At 42.8% G+C, this 24,128-nt stretch overlaps 1 protein-coding gene across 2 annotated transcripts in view; it reads right to left on the bottom strand.

The window, feature by feature from the left end:
* Positions 1 to 3,939: 3,939 nt before the first annotated feature.
* Positions 3,940 to 24,128, bottom strand: part of LOC138637475 (amine sulfotransferase-like) — a 44,776-nt gene continuing 24,587 nt past the window's right edge. For both annotated transcript variants that reach the window (XM_069726192.1, XM_069726191.1), the window contains exons 3-7: positions 22,894 to 23,114; positions 17,648 to 17,774; positions 16,043 to 16,137; positions 5,235 to 5,415; positions 3,940 to 4,510 (exon numbers count right to left, since the gene is read on the bottom strand). In XM_069726192.1, the coding sequence (XP_069582293.1) occupies positions 4,380 to 4,510; positions 5,235 to 5,415; positions 16,043 to 16,137; positions 17,648 to 17,774; positions 22,894 to 23,114 (755 nt within the window). In that variant the 3' untranslated portion in view covers positions 3,940 to 4,379. The remainder of the gene's footprint in view (positions 4,511 to 5,234; positions 5,416 to 16,042; positions 16,138 to 17,647; positions 17,775 to 22,893; positions 23,115 to 24,128) is intronic.

The raw sequence follows: 24,128 nt of genomic DNA, 5'->3' as shown, positions 1-24,128 counted from the left end.
ATGAAGGAGTAGAACCAGCTCAAGGAGGATAACAAGGAAATGGGCAGCATGTGACTTAAATATTCAATACTGAGCAAAGGGTCTGAATACTTACCATGTGATATTTCATTTTTTCTTTTTTAATAAATTTGAAAAAAATGCTACATTTATGCTTTTTTTCAATCAAGATGGAGTGCTGAGTGTATATTAATGAGAAAAAATGAACTTTTTGAATTTACCAAATGGCTGCAATGAAACAAAGAGTGAAAAATTTAAAATGGTATGAATACTTTCCATACCCATTGTATGTCACATTGGCTGTCTCAGTTACAGCAGGATAACATAGACTCTGAAATCTTTAACATAAGCTTGAGTCAGTGTTTTGCACTGTACACCTTCTCCATCACCATAACATATTTTCTATACAGAGCAATAACACCTATTTTTGTTTTGCTACTTAGTTCATGAACCAACTACACCCCCAGGGTTAAGGAATATGGTATACCAGAAGAGCTTTTTCTAGTAAATTTGTTAGACCAGATGAACGATCAGCCTTTGTACTGAGTAGATATGAGGCTTAAAAAGATGGAGCACCTAATACTAATGGCAATTTTTGTTCTTTTCTCTTCAAGCCATTGAGATTGAGGCATTGGTAATGGCAGTAGCATTCTAAGACAGGACAAATCTCGAGGTGGGAATCAGGAAGGGAAGGGGGTGGGTCAACAGGCTCATGCCATTTGCCACACAGTGGTAGCTGTCAGCTGAATCTGGGATGACAATGATGAGTTTGTGGTGAACAAAACCTGGGAACAAGACAGAGGTGTTGTTGAGTTGAAGCCATCGTAGAAGCAGGGTGTTCGCCTCGACTATAAACAGCACAGGTGAAATACAACTAAAAGATCCTCTGGTGAAAAATCTGTGGTCAGCTTTGGAGTAGGAGATGCCACATATGCAGTTGGTTGAGGAGGTTTACACAGTCTGAAAGGTGTCTTGGAACTAGTGGTGAGTCATACGTACAAGTATGTGTGGAAGTTCTTTTCCGTGTGGCCACTAGACATTTCTTTGCCAGTTTGCAGGCTCTGCAAAAGGAAAATAAGCCTTGGACATTTCGGGTATCATAAACAAAGAACTTTGGCTTTCCATCAGCAAATAATGTAACATCACCTGCTCATATGGGAAGAGCAAGGTGGTCAGCAGTTAGAAATATAGCAGTCTTACCGTCCTTCAGGCAGCATCCTCATGAAATATTTGGTTGGTGACATCATCAACATCATTGTCATCCACCACCCTTGCTTGTTGTACTCAAATTACACTTCCTCCTCCATCACACTTGTAAATATCCTTCTCTGATTGTGTGTTCAGGAAACAAACTTACACTCCAAGTCATCCAGTGATTTGCCAACTAAACTCTCACCTAATCAAGTTGGCATTATAGTCACTGCCGTATCACTTTGTGGAGTCTGAGGCCTTTTGAGAAATTATGATGTGCGTTCAGCCTCACTGCTAGATTCCCAGCTACTATTATTCCTCAGAGAAAAGGGTGCTTGCTCTCCACTGTTCAGTGGAGAATATTGGAGGCCACTCTCCCTTGAATTGTCTTTCAGCTCTAAAGTGCACTGCACCATGAGTTTCACAGCCCTCTGAGTGAGCAGTAAGGGTACCGTCACACTAAGCGACGCTGCAGCGATACCGACAACGATCCAGATCGCTGCAGCGTCGCTGTTTGGCCGCTGGAGAGCTGTCACACAGACAGCTCTCCAGCGACCAACGATCCCGAGGTCCCCGGTAACCAGGGTAAACATCGGGTTACTAAGCGCAGGGCCGCGCTTAGTAACCCGATGTTTACCCTGGTTACCATCCTAAAAGTAAAAAAACAACCACTACATACTTACCTACCGCTGTCTGTCCTCGGCGCTCTGCTTCTCTGGTCTGGCTGTGAGCGCCGGGCAGCCGGAAAGCAGAGCGGTGACGTCACCGCTCTGCTTTCCGGCCGCTGTGCTCACAGCCAGACCAGAGAAGCAGAGCGCCGAGGACAGACAGCGGTAGGTAAGTATGTAGCGGTTGTTTTTTTTACTTTAACGATGGTAACCAGGGTAAACATCGGGTTACTAAGCGCGGCCCTGCTGTCTGTGCAGTGATTGAAAGTTCAGTTGCCCAGTTTGGTGGAGGGGAATGCTGAGCTGTATGTTATGATTGACAGCTCAGTTGTCCAGTTTGTTGCAGGTACGTGCTGAGCTGTTTGTGTTTTGATTGACAGCTCTGCTGTCCAATCTAAACCTGGGAGGTGCTGAGTCCTCACCAGATGCTCCACATTCCCTTGATTGCTCAGCTATTTAACTGAGCTTTCAATCCAAGATAGCTGTAGTAATTTCAGATCTGTGTGATTGTTTTCCCAGCGTCTAGCATCTTGCTCATTGATCTATCACTGCCTGACCTTGTTCTAACCATTCATTTGTCTAATTGTCATGATCCATTCCGGAGTTTGTTTTTTGTTCTTCCCTCTCTGGACTGGTCATGCGGGGGTCATGTGGGGGTTGACATCCTCTGTCTCGTTTTGGAGCTGTCTGGGCTATTTCAGTCCTCTGCAGTCTGCATGCCAGCATCAGTGATGGTTTCTGCTTCCAGGCTAGAGCAGCTGACACGTATACCCTGGTGATCCTGCTGCTTCTTACTTCCTGTATTTGTGTGAGACCCATTCCCTATCCCTGACGTAGTGTTCGTCTGTTGTTTTTCCTTACTGGTATGACTCGCCCTCATCTCTGAACCCCGCCTCTTGCTTTCCATGTCTGATACCTCATTCCCCGACCGACTTTGACTTCTGGCTTGTACCCCGACTTTGTCTTACGTCTCACATTTTGGATACTGCACTCCCATTTCGCTCTGACTTCTGGCTTGTCTCTGACTTCATACATGCTGTGACCTCTGGTACCTCTGCTACTGATCTGCACCTATTTTTTTAATTAGGTTACTTGCGTTTTTTCATTGCATTTATGTGTGCATTTATTTAACATGCGTTTTTGATGCTGCATTTTTGTCTCTGGTGTGTCATGCTTTAAATAATTTGTTTTTGCAAAACTTTACTGACTTACTTAGGTGCAGATTTAATGTGTTTCCGCTTTTGAAATGCGCTAAAAACACATGTATGTTTTTTTAACTATGGAATTTCCGCACCTAATGCAAGTCCATGGGGAATTTCCGCACAGAAAATTCAGCATACCAGCAAGACAAATTGAAATGCTGCGGACTTTAAAAATGCACAGCAAGTCAGTTTACACATCGTTAAAAAGAAGTACAGTGGGCATAAGAGTTCTATAAATTCCATCCACTTTGCTAGAACTGTAAGTCACAGTGTTAAAAACACACCAAAAGACTAAAAGCTCATCATGGGAATGTAGCCTAAAAGTCTAATATTTTAGGCTATTATTACATCATGAGGTTTGCCAAGAAATGATTGGACTTCTTTAAACAGTCTTACCAGATTTCATTTACCGGTATTTCATTACATTTTAGCCATTGTCTAAATGTCTTTTCCAGGAAACCCAGAATGTTTGACTATGTATTTAAGATGCTTTTGACTTTTGAAGGTTTTGAATAACAAAGATAACAACCAATAGAATTGTCAAATGTTATTTTTTTATGCACAATATCAATCAAATCAATTTTCCATGGTCTATACAGGTCATCTTTTCCTAATAAGAGGTTTTCTAAATTATTAGACCGCCTTAAACCTTAAAGAGGACCCCTAAGTAACTCTATTTATTCTGGCTACTGTCTATTAGGTCGATGTGTTTACGTACCAGCATATAACATCATGTTCTAAAATGATTCTTTATATATGAAATATTTTTAAGTATTCTAAATATTCCTTATATAGGAAACTTAAAAAAAGAAAAGCACATATGCTTTTACATTATCATGAAAAAGTTTGTAACACATTCTGAACTGAAAGAATAAATGATAAACGTTTCAACTTATTTATTCTATTTTACGAATGAGGATTAAAAACAAACAATTCTTGAAAACACATATATTTTAACTTTGTGTAGCAGTGTACATTTTAACCCAAATGGTTCCAATTTACTCAAATAAACAGGGTAAATTGAAAACAAATTACTTCACTGAACATTATTCACATCATAAGTTCTAGGAGAGCTGATGATAAAAATGAAAAAATAGGTCTGAACCTAAAATTTAAAACTATCCTGGTCTTGGAATGAAATATAACATTTTGTTTCAGTTTTTGATGTAGATTTTTGAGCCAAACCAGATAAGGAACCAACAAGAATTGGACTCAAAATTATAATAAGTCCTTCATTTACGGTATATTTCCCTTTTCTTGGTTTTAGCTAAAAAAAACTGACAAAACACATCATTTCTGATTCCAACCTAAAGGAATTTGTCTATTCAGATGTTTTTTCATTTATGTCCCAGGTGAAATGTAGCTCTAAGTCTCTCATCTTTTCTTGGAAGATTCTGTCAAATGCTTCACTTTGTGCCACAGTCATGATATTTTTCCAGTCTCCAATGGTACCTGCAAAGATCGACACACATTGAAACGTCAGTAGTACTTACATAAGCACATATCCAATATACAGTAATTAACAATATCCACCTAAACTGCATTTCATCAGTTAGGAAGGTGCGCATAACCGGTAAAGGATTTGTGACAGATTAGAAAAGCTTGGCTGGCTTCATTACAAAAACAGTGCCCTTGTTTTGTGTTTGATTTGGTATCCTAATTAAATTGCAATATGCATAGGGCTGAACTGCAATGCCACCCCAAATCTGTGAATGGGGATGGCCCATTATTGTAAGAAAGCAACCATTTATTTTTATCTTGAGCAATACGTTTAATTTTTGATAAAAAAAAAGTAACTAAATATAGGATGTTACTCATATTTCTACAATTAAATTGTATTATAAGCAATTTAGCAGACTATATTATCTTAGCCAGATAAATACAATGTATAGAATAGAACAAGACAATTATTAATATGAATACTCATTTTGTAGATCAATTCTTAAAAAAAAGTTAAGCAAAGTATACCCATGTATGTTTTTTGTGCTGTTTTTTTTTATATATGTAAAGCTTCTAGACATATTCCATGTTGAAGACTATGGAAAATTCAGTACACTGGACTTATTGCCAATGTATGGTGCGAACTGAGCATTAGATAACATTTAGGCAGTTTCATCTTGTTTCTACATGTCGTCAAGTTAAATTATATTTTTCGAAGTGTTTTTCAAATATTTACCTTTTCGCATAAATTTTCCAATTTTAGAATCAAAAAAATCCTCTGGCATATTTTCTTTATTTGCAAGTGGATCCTTTTTCATTTCGTTGAATGTTGCTCGTTTCAATACAATATTCAAAGATTCATTATCTAATTCTCTCCCTAAAAACACGCACATCTGTTTCACCACAGAACGAAGATCCTGTAAGGATTAAAGTTCATATTTTAAAGGAAAATCAGCAAAATATCCATTACATCCTGACGAAGGCACACCGCCGAAACGCGCATAGGGGAAGAGGCACTATCGCACGGTCCCTGGTAAGATATGTTGACTTTAGGTTTTTTATTTATCTACTATATAAAGCTGAATGTGTGTGTGTGTATGTGTGTATGTCCGGGATTGGCATCTGCACCGTCGCAGCTACAGCCACAAAATTTTGCACAGTCACACGTCTGGACCCCGAGAGCGTCATAGGCTATATTGTGAGGCGAAATTTTAACCCCGCGCGTTCCAATTCACCAAACAATTTTGCCCCTATCTACATAATGGGGAAAAAAGTGAAAGGAAAAGTGTTGGAAGCGTCACAGCTACAGCAACAAAATTTTGCACAGTCACACGTCTGGACCCCGAGAGCGTCATAGACTATATTGTGAGGTGAAATTTTAACCCCGCGCATTCCAATTCACCAAACAATTTTGCCCCTATCTACATAATGGGAAAAAAGTGAAAGGAAAAGCGTTGGAAGCGTCGCAGCTACAGCAACAAAATTTTGCACAGTCACACGTCTGGACCCTGAGAGCGTCATAGGCTACGTTGTGAGGTGAAATTTTAACCCCGAGCTTTCCAATTCACCAAACAATTTTGCCCCTATCTACATAATGGGGAAAAAAAGTGAAAGGAAAAGTGTTGGAGGCGTCGCAGGTACAGAAACAAAATTTTGCACAGTCACACGTCTGGACCCTGAGAGCGTCATAGGCTATATTGTGAGGCGAAATTTTAACCCCGCGCATTCCAATTCACCAAACAATTTTGCCCCTATCTACATAATGGGGAAAAAAGTGAAAGGAAAAGTGTTGGAGGCGTCGCAGGTACAGAAACAAAATTTTGCACAGTCACACGTCTGGACCCTGAGAGCGTCATAGGCTATGTTGTGAGGTGAAATTTTAGCTCCGCGCTTTCCAATTCACCAAACTATTTTTCCCCTATCTACATAATAAGGAAAAGTGAAAGGAAAAGTGTTGGAGGCAAATTGACAGCTGCCAGATGTGAACAAGGGGGACTTATAGAATGAGAGCGATGGCGCCAAAGAGTATATACCGTACAGTTGCTAAGGTGGGACCCCGACATGGGATACTCACCACACACGGGGATATGAACACACACACAAAATGCGCCACACACTACCACAAGCTTGAACACATATACCACCCTCAGCACACATTTCACCACACATACACCAACCTCGCCACATAAAAGTCAAAACACAAAAGTCTCCGCTCAAAACTCACCACGCGCAAAACTCGCCACATGCAAAAAATAGGCTCACGCAAAACTCGTCACAAGTGCAAAACTCACCTCATGGAAAACTCGCCACACGCAAAACTTGCACATGCGGAAAAATTGCCACATGCACAAAATTTGCAACACATACAAAAGTTGCCTCACACAAAACTTGCACATACTCAAAAGGCACCAGACATAAAACTCACCACGTGCAAATCTCGCCATGCGCAAAACTTGCTGCACACAACTTGCTACACTAACCTGTCACATGCAACTCGACACACAAAAAGTTGCTACACGCATGTTGCCACACAAAACTCATCTCACAAAAGTCGCTACATGCATGTCGCCACACACAACTCAACACACACAACTTGACAAACGAAACTCGCCCTAAAACACACACAAGTCTGGTATTAGCCTTCAAAAATAAAATTCTGATTAATAAGCAGACAAACTACAAGAGCAACAAATGTACCATATAGGAAATACGGCAGCTGTCAGTCACATAACCTGTCTATTATGTGTATGTGTGAGCTAATATATACTGCCAGGGGGAGGGCTTCCTGTTGGCTGGGGATTTATCAGGCTGCCAATTTATCTTACAAATACTGAGGTAAAAATACTGAGAAAATAACGTGTTAACGAGGTCTAATACAGGAGATCACACAGGTATATACTATATACAGGGGAGATGACACACAGGTATATACTATATAAAGGAGGAGAGGACATACAGGTACATACTATATACAGGAGAAGATGACATACAGGTATATACTATATACAGGAGGAGATGACACACAGGTATATACTATATACAGGAGCAGATTACCTACAGGTATATACTATATACCGGAGGAGATGACATACAGGTATATACTATATACAGGAGGAGATGACATACAGGTATATGCTATATGTAGAAGATGACATACAGGTATATACAGGAGGAGATGACACACAGATATATACTATATACAGGGAAGATGACACACAGGTATATACTATATACAGGGGAGATGACACACAGGTATATACTATATACAGGAGGAGATAACATACAGGTATATACTATATATAGAAGGAGATGACATACAGGTATATACTATATATAGGAGGAGATGACATACAGGTATTTACTATATATAGGAGGAGATGACATACAGGTATATACTATATATAGGAGGAGATGACATACTGTTAGGAGTCGAGTTTCCTCTGCTGCACAGGGGGAATCTCGATCCGTCTCCGCTGCGGTCTCCCATTCTCCTCCAGCCGCAGTGGAGCCTGCTCAGCAGGGACGTCGATCCCAGCGTCTCGCTCAGTCTGACTCTGTGAGAAGAGTTACTGCTGCTTCTCCAGCTTCTGCCTGTAAAGCCTATACTGGTCAGCAGCGAGTGGACTTCTCTGGGACTAAGTCCTTGTCTGCGCACACTGAGCATGCCCAGGGCAAGATCTCCCGTTGGAGATCGAGGGTCATGTGCTCAGACTCTGCAGCGCATTCTATTGGTCCTCTTGGCAGGTCTTGGAAGGGCAAAGTTTCTGTGGTCGCTTCCTGTCCTGCAACTATATAAACTGTGCATGACCGCACGGCCATGCGCTAGTGTACAATTTAATACGTGTGTTTGTTGTGAGTGCAAGTCGTTCTTTAAATACCCCTACCCTATTGTATGATTGTTCGCGTATGGAGTATGGCTGCTATCTAGCGCCCGACTTATCACTCAACGTGTCACACACGTGTCAGCGTCTACTGCTGTGACCGCCAGTGCGGTGCCACGCGCCAGTGTGCGCTTCCTGACCCACGTCTGGGTGCTTAGTGGTGCCTGCCAGCACGGCACAGTTCGCACTTCGGTGCCTTAATTATATAATTCCTTTCACACCCAGTAGCGGTGTAGTGCCAGCAAGGGTCTAATCGGACTACAATCCCTGTTGGGGTTTAGTTCGCTGACCACTTGCTCGCGCTCTATGTGCGGTACCGCGGTCCTGTGACGCAACAGGATCGCTTTCTTCATGCTGGGTGAGGTTTAACCCACGCGTGTATACTTTTGAATACCGCCATATTGTCTGTTATTTCCTAGCGGCAGGTTTCACCTGCACGGTGGACCCTGGACTGCGAACGCATCTATATCATCTCTCTTGGTGCGTTCTGCCAGTCCTAACATTACACTAGCGCCAGGGTCTGGCTAGTGATGACAGACAAACAGCAATCTCTGCGGCATATCCAGCAGCTGGAGGGTAGGTTGGCGGCTCTCGAGAGCGCGACCTCAGCTGTGGATGTTACTGCAGTAGCTGTACAGGCTGCCAGCGTGGCTGCAGCTACTATGTCCATTGCCACCCCTGTTCCGACATTATCTCGCCTCCCGCTGCCAGAAAAATTTTCTGGTGATAGCAAGTTTTGTAGGGGATTTGTGAGTCAGTGCTCTATTCACCTCGAGCTCCTGGCTACACGTTTTCCCACAGAGCGGGCTAAGGTGGGATTTATTCTGTCTCTATTGTCGGACAGGGCGTTGGAATGGGCTACGCCGCTGTGGGAGCGTGGCGATCATGTGGTGCAGAGTGCTCCGCTGTTTCTGAGCGCTCTGAAACAGGTCTTTTTAGGACCTCAAGTCACCCATGATACTGCGCTCCAATTGCTGGCATTAACTCAGGGTGAGTCCTTGGTCAGTCATTTTGCCGTCCAATTCCGCACCTTAGCATCTGAGCTGGATTGGTCGGATAAAGCTCTTATCCCCATATTTTGGAGGGGCTTGGCTGACCACGTAAAGGACGCTCTGGCCACTAGGGAGATTCCTGCCACACTGGAGGAGTTAATAACTGTCTCCACTCGAATTGACCTCCGTTTTAACGAGCGGAGGTTAGAGCGAGCCCAGTGTAGGCAGAGGTTTCGGCTGGCTCCTACTTTCGCCAAACCTCTGGAATTTCCGGTCCTGGTTCCTGAGTCACATGAGGCCAGGGAAGTGTCACAAGCAGGATCTAAGTCCCAGACCGCTTGTGCACTCAGGGTCTGTCATGTTTGCCAGCAGTCAGGACATCTAGCCACCAGATGTCCTCAGCGGTCGAGGAAACGTCAGCGTCTAGTGGTAGTAGGTGGAGGTACACTAGACACGGCGACGTTTGCCTCTAAGTTGTCCTTTAAGGGGACAATTACTATTGGCTCATTCTCCCACTCGGTAGAGCTCTGCGTGGATTCTGGGGCGGAGGGCAATTTTATGTCTTCTGCCTTTGCCCAACGTCACGCAATACCCCTGGTTATGCTTGCTCAACCAGTAATGGTGCAAGTGGTGAATGGGTCGACATTGCCCTCACAGATAACACACCAGACCATCCCTTTTACTCTGTCCATGTCGCCATCTCATCAGGAGATAATTTCTCTGCTCGTCATTCCGGAAGGAATTGATGAGGTCCTGTTGGGAATACCTTGGCTACGGTACCACTCTCCTCATATCGAGTGGTCCTCAGGCAGAATTCTGGGTTGGGGTGAATCTTGTGGGGGTAGGTGTCAGAGGGAGTGCATTCAGGTTGCTACTACTGAGGTACCCGCAGATCTATCCTCTCTCCCCAAGCAGTATTGGTCTTATGCAGACGTGTTCTCCAAAAAGGCGGCGGAGGTCCTTCCGCCTCATCGCCCTTATGACTGTGCTGTTGATCTCTTGCCTGGTGCTGAGTCTCCCCGGGGTCGAGTTTATCCGCTATCTCTCCCGGAGACGGAGGCAATGTCACAGTACATCCAGGAAAATCTGGCAAGAGGATTCATTAGGAAGTCAGTGTCACCTGCTGGGGCAGGGTTCTTCTTCGTGCAGAAGAAGAATGGGGAATTGCGCCCATGCATAGACTACAGGGGTCTTAACGCCATCACCGTTAAGAATAAGTATCCTTTGCCCTTGATATCTGAGTTATTCGATAGACTTCGGGGAGCAAGGGTATTTACTAAATTAGATTTGCGGGGTGCTTACAACCTGATTCGCATCCGTGAGGGGGATGAATGGAAGACGGCCTTTAACACCAGGGATGGGCACTATGAATATCTGGTGATGCCCTTCGGGCTCTGTAATGCCCCAGCCGTTTTCCAAGACTTTGTGAACGATATCTTCCGGGATATGCTTTCCACCTCGGTCGTAGTCTATCTGGATGATATTCTTATCTACTCTCCAGATATTGACTCCCACCGGAGAGATGTTTGCAAAGTCTTCGACCTCCTACGGGCAAACTTCCTCTATGCCAAATTGGAGAAGTGTATGTTTGAGCAGGAGTCTTTACCTTTCCTGGGCTACATCATCTCGGCCCAGGGATTGGCTATGGATCCTGCCAAACTACAGGCAGTGATGGACTGGCAGGAACCCCATTCTTTGAAAGCGGTGTAGCGCTTTATGGGGTTCATAAATTACTATCATCAGTTCATCCCCCACTTGAAGAGAGCGAATCCTAAATCGTGGTCCGAAGAGGTCTCCAAGGCCTTCACTTCTATTAAGTCCCACTTTGCTAGCGCTCCCATCTTACATCGTCCCGATGTGGATAAGCCATTCCTAATGGAGGTGGATGCCTCTTCCGTTGGTGCAGGAGCAGTCCTCTATCAAAAGGATGCTCAAGGTCGGAAGCATCCATGCTTCTTCTTCTCAAAAACCTTCTCACCAGCGGAGAGAAATTACTCCATCGGGGATAGGGAGTTGCTGGCAATGAAGTTGGCCTTTTCGGAATGGAGACATCTCTTGGAGGGTGCTCGGTTCCCATTCCAAGTCTTCACAGACCACAAGAATTTGGTCTATTTACAGACAGCCCAGCGGCTGAATTCTCGTCAGGCCAGATGGTCCTTGTTTTTCTCCCGGTTCCACTTCACTCTACATTATCTCGCCGGGGAGAGGAACATTCGTGCTGACGCTCTCTCTCGCTCCCTGGTGTCAACTCATCTGAGTTGTTGGCGAGAATGTATTGGTGGCCACATATGGTTCGTGACATTGGAGACTACGTTCGGGCATGTGTCTCTTGTGCCAAAAATAAGTCTCTCCGTCAACGGCCAGCTGGGTTGTTATACCCTCTGCCGGTGGCAGACAGGCCCTGGGAGATGGTCGGGATGGACTTTGTGGTGGGTTTGCCCAAGTCACGTGGCTGTACTGTCATTTGGGTTATCACCGACCATTTTTCTAAAATGGTGCATTTGGTGCCGCTTCCCCGGCTACCTTCTGCACAGGCCTTGGCAGCATTGTTTGTTAAACACATCTTCCGTCTTCACGGTATGCCAGACAAAATTGTCAGTGACCGGGGTCCCCAGTTTGCGTCTCGGTTCTGGAGAGAGCTTTGTCGCCTTCTCAGTATCAAGTTGAATCTCTCTTCGGCATATCATCCCGAGACGAATGGGTTGGTGGAGAGAGCCAACCAGACCTTGGTCACATATCTGCGACATTTTGTCTCTGCTAAACAAGATGACTGGGCATCTTTGCTACCGTGGGCGGAGTTTGCTCTTAACAATGCTGTAGCTGACTCCACTGGACAGACCCCATTCCTCCTAAACTATGGTCAGCATCCGCGGGTACCTGTGCCCATGCCCGTGTCTTCCGCCGATTCCAGGGTGGCAGACTGGGCTGTGGAGGCACGGGACATTTGGGATCGCACTCAGGATGCCATTCGGGCTTCCAAGGAGAGAATGAGGTCCTCCGCCGATGTTCATCGGCGCACCGCTCCGACCTTTGCTCCTGGCGACTTGGTGTGGCTCTCCGCCCGTAACATCAGGCTGCGAGTTGAGTCCACTAAGTTTGCGCCTCGCTACTTGGGTCCCTTCAAGGTTCTCGAACAGGTTCATCCTGTGGTCTACCCCCTGGCTCTTCCTCCACGCTTGGGTATCACCGACACCTTTCATGTGTCCCTCTTGAAACCCGTATACATGTCCCGGTTTTCCGAGTCATCTGCCGGGACATCGGGTTCGTCTACGGACGATTACGAGGTGAACGCTATTTTGGGGTGTAAGGTGGTACGCGGCAAAAAGTTCTATCTGGTGGATTGGAAGGGTTATGGTCCAGAGAACAGGTCATGGGAGCCTGCTGAAAACATTCGGGCCCCACAGCTCATTGCTGCCTTCGAACGTAGCGAGGCCCAAGGAGGGGGGGTAAAGTTAGGAGTCGAGTTTCCTCTGCTGCACAGGGGGAATCTCGATCCGTCTCCGCTGCGGTCTCCCATTCTCCTCCAGCCGCAGTGGAGCCTGCTCAGCAGGGACGTCGATCCCAGCGTCTCGCTCAGTCTGACTCTGTGAGAAGAGTTACTGCTGCTTCTCCAGCTTCTGCCTGTAAAGCCTATACTGGTCAGCAGCGAGTGGACATGTGCTCAGACTCTGCAGCGCATTCTATTGGTCCTCTTGGCAGGTCTTGGAAGGGTAAAGTTTCTGTGGTCGCTTCCTGTCCTGCAACTATATAAACTGTGCATGACCGCACGGCCATGCGCTAGTGTACAATTTAATACGTGTGTTTGTTGTGAGTGCAAGTCGTTCTTTAAATACCCCTACCCTATTGTATGATTGTTCGCGTATGGAGTATGGCTGCTATCTAGCGCCCGACTTATCACTCAACGTGTCACACACGTGTCAGCGTCTACTGCTGTGACCGCCAGTGCGGTGCCACGCGCCAGTGTGCGCTTCCTGACCCACGTCTGGGTGCTTAGTGGTGCCTGCCAGCATGGCACAGTTCGCACTTCGGTGCCTTAATTATATAATTCCTTTCACACCCAGTAGCGGTGTAGTGCCAGCAAGGGTCTAATCGGACTACAATCCCTGTTGGGGTTTAGTTCGCTGACCACTTGCTCGCGCTCTATGTGCGGTACCGCGGTCCTGTGACGCAACAGGATCACTTTCTTCATGCTGGGTGAGGTTTAACCCACGCGTGTATACTTTTGAATACCGCCATATTGTCTGTCATTTCCTAGCGGCAGGTTTCACCTGCACGGTGGACCCCGGACTGCGAACGCATCTATATCATCTCTCTTGGTGCGTTCCGCCAGTCCTAACACATACAGGTATATACTATATACAGGGGAGATGACACACAGCAGGTATATACTATATACAGGGGAGATGACATACAGGTATATACTATATACAGGAGATGACATACTGGTGTATACTATATATAAGGGAGATGACAAACATGTATATACTGAGGTGAAAATGAGAGGTGTGAGGTGAAAATGAAAAGGTGTGAGTGCAAAATGAGAGGAGTGAGGGAAAATAGTGTAGTGATTGGAAAATGACAGATGTGAGGTCGAAATGACAAGTGTTAGGTGGGAATGAGAGGAGTGAGGGAGAAAATGAGAGGTGTGAGGGAGAAAATGAGAGATGTGAGGGGGAAAATTAAAGATGTGATTGGGAAAATGGGAGGCGTGATGGGAAAATAAGAGAAGTGACGTGCTATAACTAACCACAGATATTTACTATGCCCAGGCAACGCCGGGCTCTTCAGCTAGTGTAGGATATAATGGGTTTATTATTCATGCTGCAGTATTGTACCTTCTATGTATTATAGACACTCTAATATTTCTGAGTATTTTCTGCATATACGGTATATAGGAGTTTCAATACGTTCCTTTTGGATGTGATGAATTGTTTCATTTGTATTCTGCTGCTTACCTTTGAATATTCTGGACTGCACTGCATAGTACTGTTATATTAAGATCCTGCCTGCCATCTGGTGGTGCCACTCATGGCACTATAGGCACTCTTTTTAATAATTTGTCTGTCATGTTTTTAATATCTTTAATAAAGCATTGTACTTTCATTGTTCAACATGCACTGTTGTTTATAAGTTCTATCCACCTAATCTTGCAACCAAAGGAAACAGAATAGTGACAGTCAAATTCATGAATGTTCGGGTCCGGCAGTTTTGCCCGATCAATTAAAAGAAGATTGGTTTAGGTACCAGAACAGTACCCAAACTTCAGATGAATGGGGGGGCGTAAACATCTGTTGTTTGCCATGCAGTCATCTGTGTGAAAGTGCAGCAAACATGGGTGCTGACTGGCAGTAAATTAGTTACTGTTGGTCAGAGAGCTGCGATTCCCACGGTGTCAGATGACAGCATGCGAGCCAGCAGCTGTGACCAGTGGTAAAAAAGTTACCACTGGTGAAAGGCGTTGACTGATGAGAGTACTACTCTCATCAGTGTACACCTGCTGTCGCCGACAGCAGGGAGAGCAGGAGAGGCAGAAGAGAGTATTTGTCAGCCGGTGCCTGTGCTATAAATAAATAGATTTTTTTAAAACATGACATGGGATCTCATCTATTTTTGATAACTAGTGCAGGCAGTCCTCAGCTGTTAGCTTTATTAAGGCTGGTTGCCAATAAAAGAGGGGTCCCACAAGGTTTGTTTTCTATATTTAAATAAACTATTTTAAAAAAAAAGGTGTAGGCTGACAGTTGTAGGCTGGTGTTTTCAGACTGGGAAAGGGTCAGGAATATTGGCCTTTCAAAGCCTAAAAATAGCAGCCCGAAACCGCCACAGAAAAGGCGCATCTATTAGATGCGCCATATCTGGCACTTTGCCCTCCTCTTCACACTTGCCCTGTTGCAGTGGCAAGTGGGACAATAGATTTGGGCTTGTTTTCAGCTGTTTTATTCCATTTACAGCAAGCCCAGGGGTCAGTATTGATGAAGCAGCTATAAGATGCCTCCATTACTAACCCCATAGTTAGATTGTAAAAAAAAGCCAGAATAAAGTCCTTTAATTGAAATAAAGACCCTGACACCTTTATTTGAAATTAAAATAAAAAAGCATAGTTATATTCACCTTTGTGTTTAATTGATTGATGCCCATGTTCCTGTAAAAGACTAATAATAATAAAACACCATATTCCTAACTTGTCCGATGATAATCCATTAATGGGCATGTCCCATGATAATCTGGTTGATTTGGTTTGCGGTCACATTAGTGATGCGACCGCTAGTCACACCAGCTGGAACACACTGAGACAGTACTGGAAAGCTGGTAGAGTCATTCCCCAAAAATTTCATTTAAAGGTCCTACAATGTAGTGAATCGTGTTCACTGAATACAAATGTATGTCATAATTTTCAGTTTTTTATATTTAGAAAATGTTTCATTTCTTTCACAAAAAGTTCATTGGGCATAAATATTCATATTTCAAAGCACTGAAATACCACTGTGCATAAATTCAGTGGCTGTCTTACACCCAGCACCCCCATCAATCTGCTTTTATTAGCTCCACTGGTGGCTAGATGTAAGTGGAACAGTATAGCTTCGAGTACTGCTACTATTGAAGAGAATAGCAACTTCAAAACTTTTTACAAAATAAAAATGGTAATATATAAAAGATACATTTGTCTTTACCATGATCATATCTTCGTACTTTATGAAAAGAATATTGCAGCAATCCTTATGGGTATGCCATCCTCGAACATGGTCAAACCAGCTGCCAGCAAAAACTGTGGATCAAGTATGAAATATATGAACTTTCTTGAGTCTGACTATTAGCTTCTTTATGACATTAATAGTTGAAAATAGTGTAATTAATATGATAAAACAGAATGCTATCATCCAGTGTTTAGCAACAGGACAGCACATAAGGTCCATGGCTAAATACAGGGCAAATGATTACCAGTCCCATATTTAAAGTATAGTTTACCTTGTAACAATGAACTTTAGGAGTTTCCAATTATTTAAAATAGATGACCTGTGATTAAGATAAACTATCAATAATATATAGGAGGTAGTCCTACTTTTGGCATCCCTAGTGATTAACTGTTTGAAGGGGCAGGTCACCTTCATTGATTACTCTGCTCAATGAGGCATAATTCATTAATAGCGGCACTGTCTGAAATTGTATCTCAGTCCCATTTAACAGGATAAAGCCCATTGTGCTACGGGCCAGGCTTACCTAGGAGGGGCATTAAGAACTGAGTACTTGGTGTTCGCTAGAACTGCTGATGGTGAGAATAAGCTTTGCTGCCGGATTTCACCAGGTAATACTTCAAAGTAGTCCCCGGGTCTGCAGCAGCAGACCAGAAGGTCAGAGGCACAGCATTAAGTACAGAGGGGCAAAACAGAGGTGTAGTCAGGCAGTCCAAGGTCAGGGCAGGCTGCACAGTATCAGTAAATGTAGCCGAGGTCAGGAGCAGGCTGGGGCGTAATGGGAAGCAGATACTTTGACAAACATGAACATGGACTAAGGCTAGGTTCACATTAGCATTCCAGTCCGCAGCGTGGTGCTGCGGACTTCTTTCCTTAAGCTCCGCCTACTTCCGCATGCATCCTGCTTACCTATCTTTAACTTTGTGTTCACAGGGACATGCATCATTTTGACGTGCCCGCCGAACGCAAGAAAATGCAACACCGGGTTTTCACTAAAGCTTTTGATAGTGAGGATAGGCTCTGCAACCAGTAGCCACCCGGTCCCACTCCAAGTCAGAGGCGCGGATGTCGGGTACAGAGGGGTGAGATAGAGGCAAAGTCAGATGGTCTGAAGTCGGGGCAGACAGCACAGGATCAGTAAACGTAGCCGAGGTCAGGAGTGGAGGGGTAAGACAGGATAAGTAAACAAACTGGATCAAAAAAGGTCAAAATACACAAATGCTAGCAGACAGACTGGCTAAGAACCAACATTCGGGCGAGGAGTGGTAGGAGGATCTGCCTAATATAGGCCTTGTTAGTATGGGATAGGCCTGGGAACCTAATCTCTGCAGGACACAGCAGGGTTAAATTCCTGCAGAGACCCGCCACAGTCCCCTAAGGCTGATTGAGTGCCACATGTAGATGCAGCAGTGCAGCATAAAACAGACTCAGCAGAAACACCTGACATGAGAAGAAACCGCACAGCGAGTAGAGTCGCATGGGAGGCATGCGAGTCACCACTGAGACAGCATTTATATGTTTATATATAAAAAACAGAGATTTATGTGTTCTGTGTATCTATTAATAATAAATATTAATACTCACCATCACCATCTAAAAACTTTTGAAAGAAGTGCTCAAAATCTGGAGAGGTTTCTGCATAGGCGGCCATGGCTTCAAAATGATATAGAGATTTTATGACATCCTTTGGATTTCTCATCACATATATAATCTTTAATAAGAAATAACAAAACAAAAAAATCTGTAGTTTATGAAAGGAATGAATAGAACAATAATTCTTCAATCACAAATGAAAGCTCATGCAATTAACTGTTTAAGCAAGTTCATTATTGACATCTGTGTTGGAAATTTAGCCATGGCTTGGACTAAGAACAAGGGTTATAAATGTAGTAGTTTTGTGCATATAGGTTGTCTTAATGGATAGGATTAAAATTTTCTATGGCCACAACAGGAGTGAAAATGTTAAAACTTAATTTAATGACTAAAGAGTGTCATAATGTCCCTTCCTAATAAACACTCTAAGTAGAATTGCATAGCGCCAAATTAGGAAGCATACAATAACAGATATACAGTATATTACTCATACACTTGCCTTATGGAACATAAACTGAAGCCCAGGGAGCTAAAGCCAAATTCCATATCAGCATTCCATAAGAGCCGAAAATGTAATTTGTTGTCTGACAATATTTCACTTTCCCCTCTCTGCTTTATAAACTATTTTTAATTTGGCATTCCGTTAGCATCTTGTTGGGCCTCTGATTCAGGGCCGTTTGGGTGAATTGCCATACTTAAGTTAAGCTCAATTTTGTGTTTTTTTTTTTTCTGTGTATTGTTGCATTCTGTGCAATCCGGGGTGTGGCCTCCCTGTTTCTGAGCTAGAAACTATATAAGGCTTCCCTAGTCTAGTGTTTCACTGTTTGGGCTCAGTCCTTTCATCTGCCCTTATTCACACTGAGGTCAACATTGACACATGGTAAGGTTTTAATATTAGATAGTTTAGGACTGTCCCGATCAGAGTTACCGTGACGAGGTGGGATGGCTTTTGTGCTATTTTTTGATCAAAAAACAGTATTACTAAAAACTCTGTGTTATTTAAATGCATTTTTGCTTTTTTTTTTTTTTTACTTAGTTATATCAGGGTTTTCATTTACTTTTTTCTCTTGTAGGTTTTATGTTTTGTGGCCATTTTTAACATGCGTTTTACTTCTGCATGTATACCAACTTAAGTTAAGCTCAATTTTGTGTTTTTTTTTTTTCTGTGTATTGTTGCATTCTGTGCAATCCGGGGTGTGGCCTCCCTGTTTCTGAGCTAGAAACTATATAAGGCTTCCCTAGTCTAGTGTTTCACTGTTTGGGCTCAGTCCTTTCATCTGCCCTTATTCACACTGAGGTCAACATTGACACATGGTAAGGTTTTAATATTAGATAGTTTAGGACTGCCCCGATCAGAGTTACCGTGACGAGGTGGGATGGCTTTTGTGCTATTTTTTTATCAAAAAACAGTATTACTAAAAACTCTGTGTTATTTAAATGCATTTTTGCTTTTTTTTTTTACTTAGTTATATCAGGGTTTTCATTTACTTTTTTCTCTTGTAGGTTTTATGTTTTGTGGCCATTTTTAACATGCGTTTTACTTCTGCATGTATACCAACTTAAGTTAAGCTCAATTTTGTGTTTTTTTTTTTTTTTTTTCTGTGTATTGTTGCATTCTGTGCAATCCGGGGTGTGGCCTCCCTGTTTCTGAGCTAGAAACTATATAAGGCTTCCCTAGTCTAGTGTTTCACTGTTTGGGCTCAGTCCTTTCATCTGCCCTTATTCACACTGAGGTCAACATTGACACATGGTAAGGTTTTAATATTAGATAGTTTAGGACTGTCCCGATCAGAGTTACCGTGACGAGGTGGGATGGCTTTTGTGCTATTTTTTGATCAAAAAACAGTATTACTAAAAACTCTGTGTTATTTAAATGCATTTTTGCTTTTTTTTTTTACTTAGTTATATCAGGGTTTTCATTTACTTTTTTCTCTTGTAGGTTTTATGTTTTGTGGCCATTTTTAACATGCGTTTTACTTCTGCATGTATACCAACTTAAGTTAAGCTCAATTTTGTGTTTTTTTTTTTTTTTTTTCTGTGTATTGTTGCATTCTGTGCAATCCGGGGTGTGGCCTCCCTGTTTCTGAGCTAGAAACTATATAAGGCTTCCCTAGTCTAGTGTTTCACTGTTTGGGCTCAGTCCTTTCATCTGCCCTTATTCACACTGAGGTCAACATTGACACATGGTAAGGTTTTAATATTAGATAGTTTAGGACTGTCCCGATCAGAGTTACCGTGACGAGGTGGGATGGCTTTTGTGCTATTTTTTGATCAAAAAACAGTATTACTAAAAACTCTGTGTTATTTAAATGCATTTTTGCTTTTTTTTTTACTTAGTTATATCAGGGTTTTCATTTACTTTTTTCTCTTGTAGGTTTTATGAATTGCCATACTAGTCTATTTGGGAATGATAGCCTGATTTGCATAGTTCAATATGAACAGGTAACATCACCTTTCTCTTGCACATGGGATTTGTGCCATCTTTTTAACAAAATCCTTGCACCCTCCAAACCAATTCAAAATTTTCCATTTTTTCCCCCATTTGCTATAATCATTCTCCTTTACTTGTAAACATTTATGTTGTTTTTAACCTGTGTTATACATTGCCATATTTTGGTAGCCATAAAAACTGGAGGATATTCTTTTCCCAATCCTGCTTGTCGGTATTCCTGTGATTTTGTCTTTGTACTAATTTTGTCTATGTATTTTAGTCCAAATGTATTGATAAAGATGTAATACATCCCGAACATTTGCTTTGCACTTCTTTCTCTTGATATGTGTTGCATTAAATTGTGTTATGCGCTGATAGTACATATGTGTACATGGCATATGTGCCTTATAATTGATTTAAGATTTTGTTATTGGGGCTTTCCCTTATTGCAGAGTGATGGCATACCACTAGGCTATGCCATCACTTTATGGTTAGCAAGAGTGGGTGATACTTTAGCTTTGTGCCTTCTAAGTTTTCTCCACACAGCAGTGCTCCTGACCACCCAGCTATTCAGGAAACTACAGCTGGCCCCATTTGCCAGAATGTAGACATGCTGCAGCTACCTGCCACTGTAATTGGTCTGCTAATGGCATTGATCTGTGAATTGCTTATATGTACAATAAAAAAGAAGAAATTATAAGAAATGTTCATGGATGGTCCTAAAATCAGCAATAAAAAAGGGAACAGATAAGTTGCACTTAGATACTAGAATCCTCTGATTTTGTTGAAACCAACTTTCCATGTAATGTTTATGGAGGCCTACTAAATTTCCTACCAATGGGAGGAGAAAGATTGGGAGGTTAAAATTCAACGTTCCCCATTGTTTTGTTTCTACATATTCACACCTTGCATAATAACATATACCTCTATGACATGTTTGGACAAAATTGGACACAACCTGAAAAATACCTACAAGGTCCTTAGGCATATCCCTGGAAAGTTTCTACCTGACAGCGGAGGGAATAGTTGGTATATCCCTTGTATGTATTTCTCAGGGTTTGATAGATTGGTGGTAATAACTAGAGGCTAAATCTTCTAGATAAACATGCGTCCTTAAGGTACCTTCACACTGAGCAACTTTAGAACGATAATGATAGCGATCCGTGACGTTGCAGCGTCCTGGATAGCGATATCGTTGTGTTTGATACGCAGCAGCGATCAGGATCCTGCTGTGACATCGATGGTCGGAGCTAGAAGGCCAGAACTTTATTTCGTCGCTGGATCACCCGCTGACATCGCTGGATCGGCGTGTGTGATGCCGATCCAGCGATGTCTTCACTTGTAACCAGGGTAAACATCGGGTTACTAAGCGCAGGGCCGCGCTTAGTAAACCGATATTTACCCTGGTTACCATTGTAAATGTAAAAAAAAAACACTACATACTTACATTCTGGTGTCAGCGCCGGCCGGCCGTAAAGCAGAGCACAGCGGTGATGTCACCGCTCTGCTTTACGGCCGGCGCTTACACAGTGCAGGGAAGCTGACGCCGGGGGACGCGACAGACACAGGAATTTAAGTATGTAGTGTTTTTTTTTTTTTTACATTTACAATGGTAACCAGGGTAAACATCGGGTTACTAAGCGCGGCCCTGCGCTTAGTAACCCGATGTTTACCCTGGTTACCTGGGGACTTCGGCATCGATGGTCGCTGGAGAGTTGTCTGTGTGACAGCTCTCCAGCGACCACACAACGACTACAGCGATTGGCATCGTTGTCTATATCGCTGCAGTGTCGCTTAATGTGACGGTACTTTTATTATTCTGCCCTGCAGTGGAGGTTTATAAAGGCACGGATGATTGACCTCGTGGAGACCAAAACATCCAACACCGCGGAGACACCATCACGTGTTTCTCAACGCAGTGATCCAGAACACTGCCCCCAAATATGCAAATGCAAGTAGAGGAGCTGCGGAGACACCATCACATGTTTCTCAACGCAGGTAGTGAATAGCCAGGCCTTTCCCCGGGAAGGAACAACCAAGGGAAGGGCAGCATCCAATAAAGGAAAACATCCAATAAAGGAAAACCACCTATGCCATGCATGGTATCCATCCACAGACAGCTGTTTCCTACTCCACACTGATGAGGGGCAAAAAACCCCGAAACAGCTGTCTGTGGATGGATACCATGCTTGGCATAGGTGGTTTTCCTTTATTGGATGTTTTCCTTTATTGGATGATGCCCTTCCCTTGGTTGTTCCTTCCCGGGGAAAGGCCTGGCTATTCACTGCCTGCGTTGAGAAACATGTGATGGTGTCTCCGCAGCTCCTCTACTTGCATCTGCAGTGGAGGTTGGCACACCAGGATTCGTAGCACATCCACTTATCAATGGCTCTCCCCGTACTTCCCTGCTAACCCTATTATGGAGAATAGTGAGTGGGAAAACAGGAGACAAACAATGCTTCTAGTTCATCTATACAAAGATACCTTGAAATGACATATTAATCTCAAACTTGAGAGTCATAATTATGTATAAAAGGAACTTATTGTGGAGATTCAGCAGCTCTGCTGTTTACAAAATGTAGGGATCTAAAGTATTTGTCAGTCATAGAAAAGGTACCTGTTTCGGTGAGGGGATTAGTTGGATTAAAAAATGTATTCGTTAACGATCTTTATTTACTAGCGGAGCAGAACAAAACCCCCACAATTCTACTTTTGTTTAGGATTAAGGGAGACAGAAAAGTTAAAAAAAAAAAAGTTATTTTAAATTATTCTATCTATCTATCTTATCTGCATTGGCTTCTATTACCTTTGCCTTCCTGTTTTTCAGCTCACGTGGTACAAACTGATAAGACAAATGTGATGCAAACAAGCGAGGGGGAGGACGACTGTTATGGTCATAATTTCCATCCTTACTGAAAGCTTGAAATTCAATCCATGGTACTCTTTCAGAAGTTTCTATTTGTTCTGTTCCATTTCTGTACCCTTCACTGAATATTAAACTTAGAATCTGTTGTGTCCAAATAGTTCCTGGTAATAAAAATAGAGTTAATTTAAAAATGTAATCGACTGAAGGTGATGAATAAATTATTTACATATTAAATGTGAAATTAAAATATCTACAAAACAATATTTGAATGGAGAACTTGCCTTATGTTACAATAACACTAGACTTCTGAGGTAGTCACTGACAGCAAAGGGCCCTGCTCATGACTTGTGTCTAGACCCCTTCTCAATAATACCCCATTCACATCTTCATACGTGCATTAACATAAGCATTCCCATGATGCACACACACGTAATATGTGAACATGTTAACACATTAGACAGTCATTAACACATTTTGCCTATGAAGAGTACACTAATGCTCACAAGCATGTAAACCTATGTGAATTCCAAAATCCATGATACACAACATCCACATATGTACCATAAAAACTGTACATAAGATGCACAAAGCTATACATTACATGTAAATAAACATTACACACAATGTATATTTTCCTGCATGTATAAACATACCCTTAGGCTATGTGCACACGTTGCGGATTAGCCTTAGGAATATCTGGTGCTGATTCTGCCTCTCTTGGCAGAAAACGAAGCTGCGGATTTTGTGCGGATCCGCAACGTTTTTTGTGCGTTTTTTTTTGCGGATTTGCTGCATTTTTTACCCCTGCGGATTTTTATAATGGAATGGGTACAAAAACGCTGCAGATTCGCAAAAAAGAAGTGACATGCTACTTCTTTTAAACCGCAGTGTTTCCGCAGTGGATTTTCTGCAAAGTGTGCACTGCTTTTTTACATTGTACTGTAAATCAATTGCGGATCTGCAGCGTTTCTGCACTGCAAAAAACGCTGCGGATCCACAGAGAATCTGCAACGTGTGCACATAGCCTCAAAGAGAAATATACAGCTTGTGACAGGGTCACTGCCACTGTATGTGAGGGGAGATATGTGTCACGGAGATTGCTTTCCTCCATGATCTAGAAACCTATTAGATGTCAACAATGTAAATATTCTTCATAAAAAAAAACATGGATAATA

Source organism: Ranitomeya imitator, chromosome 5 (genome assembly GCF_032444005.1).
Source record: "Ranitomeya imitator isolate aRanImi1 chromosome 5, aRanImi1.pri, whole genome shotgun sequence".
Taxonomy (NCBI): domain Eukaryota; kingdom Metazoa; phylum Chordata; class Amphibia; order Anura; family Dendrobatidae; genus Ranitomeya; species Ranitomeya imitator.
This window is presented reverse-complemented; position numbering and strand designations above follow the sequence as displayed.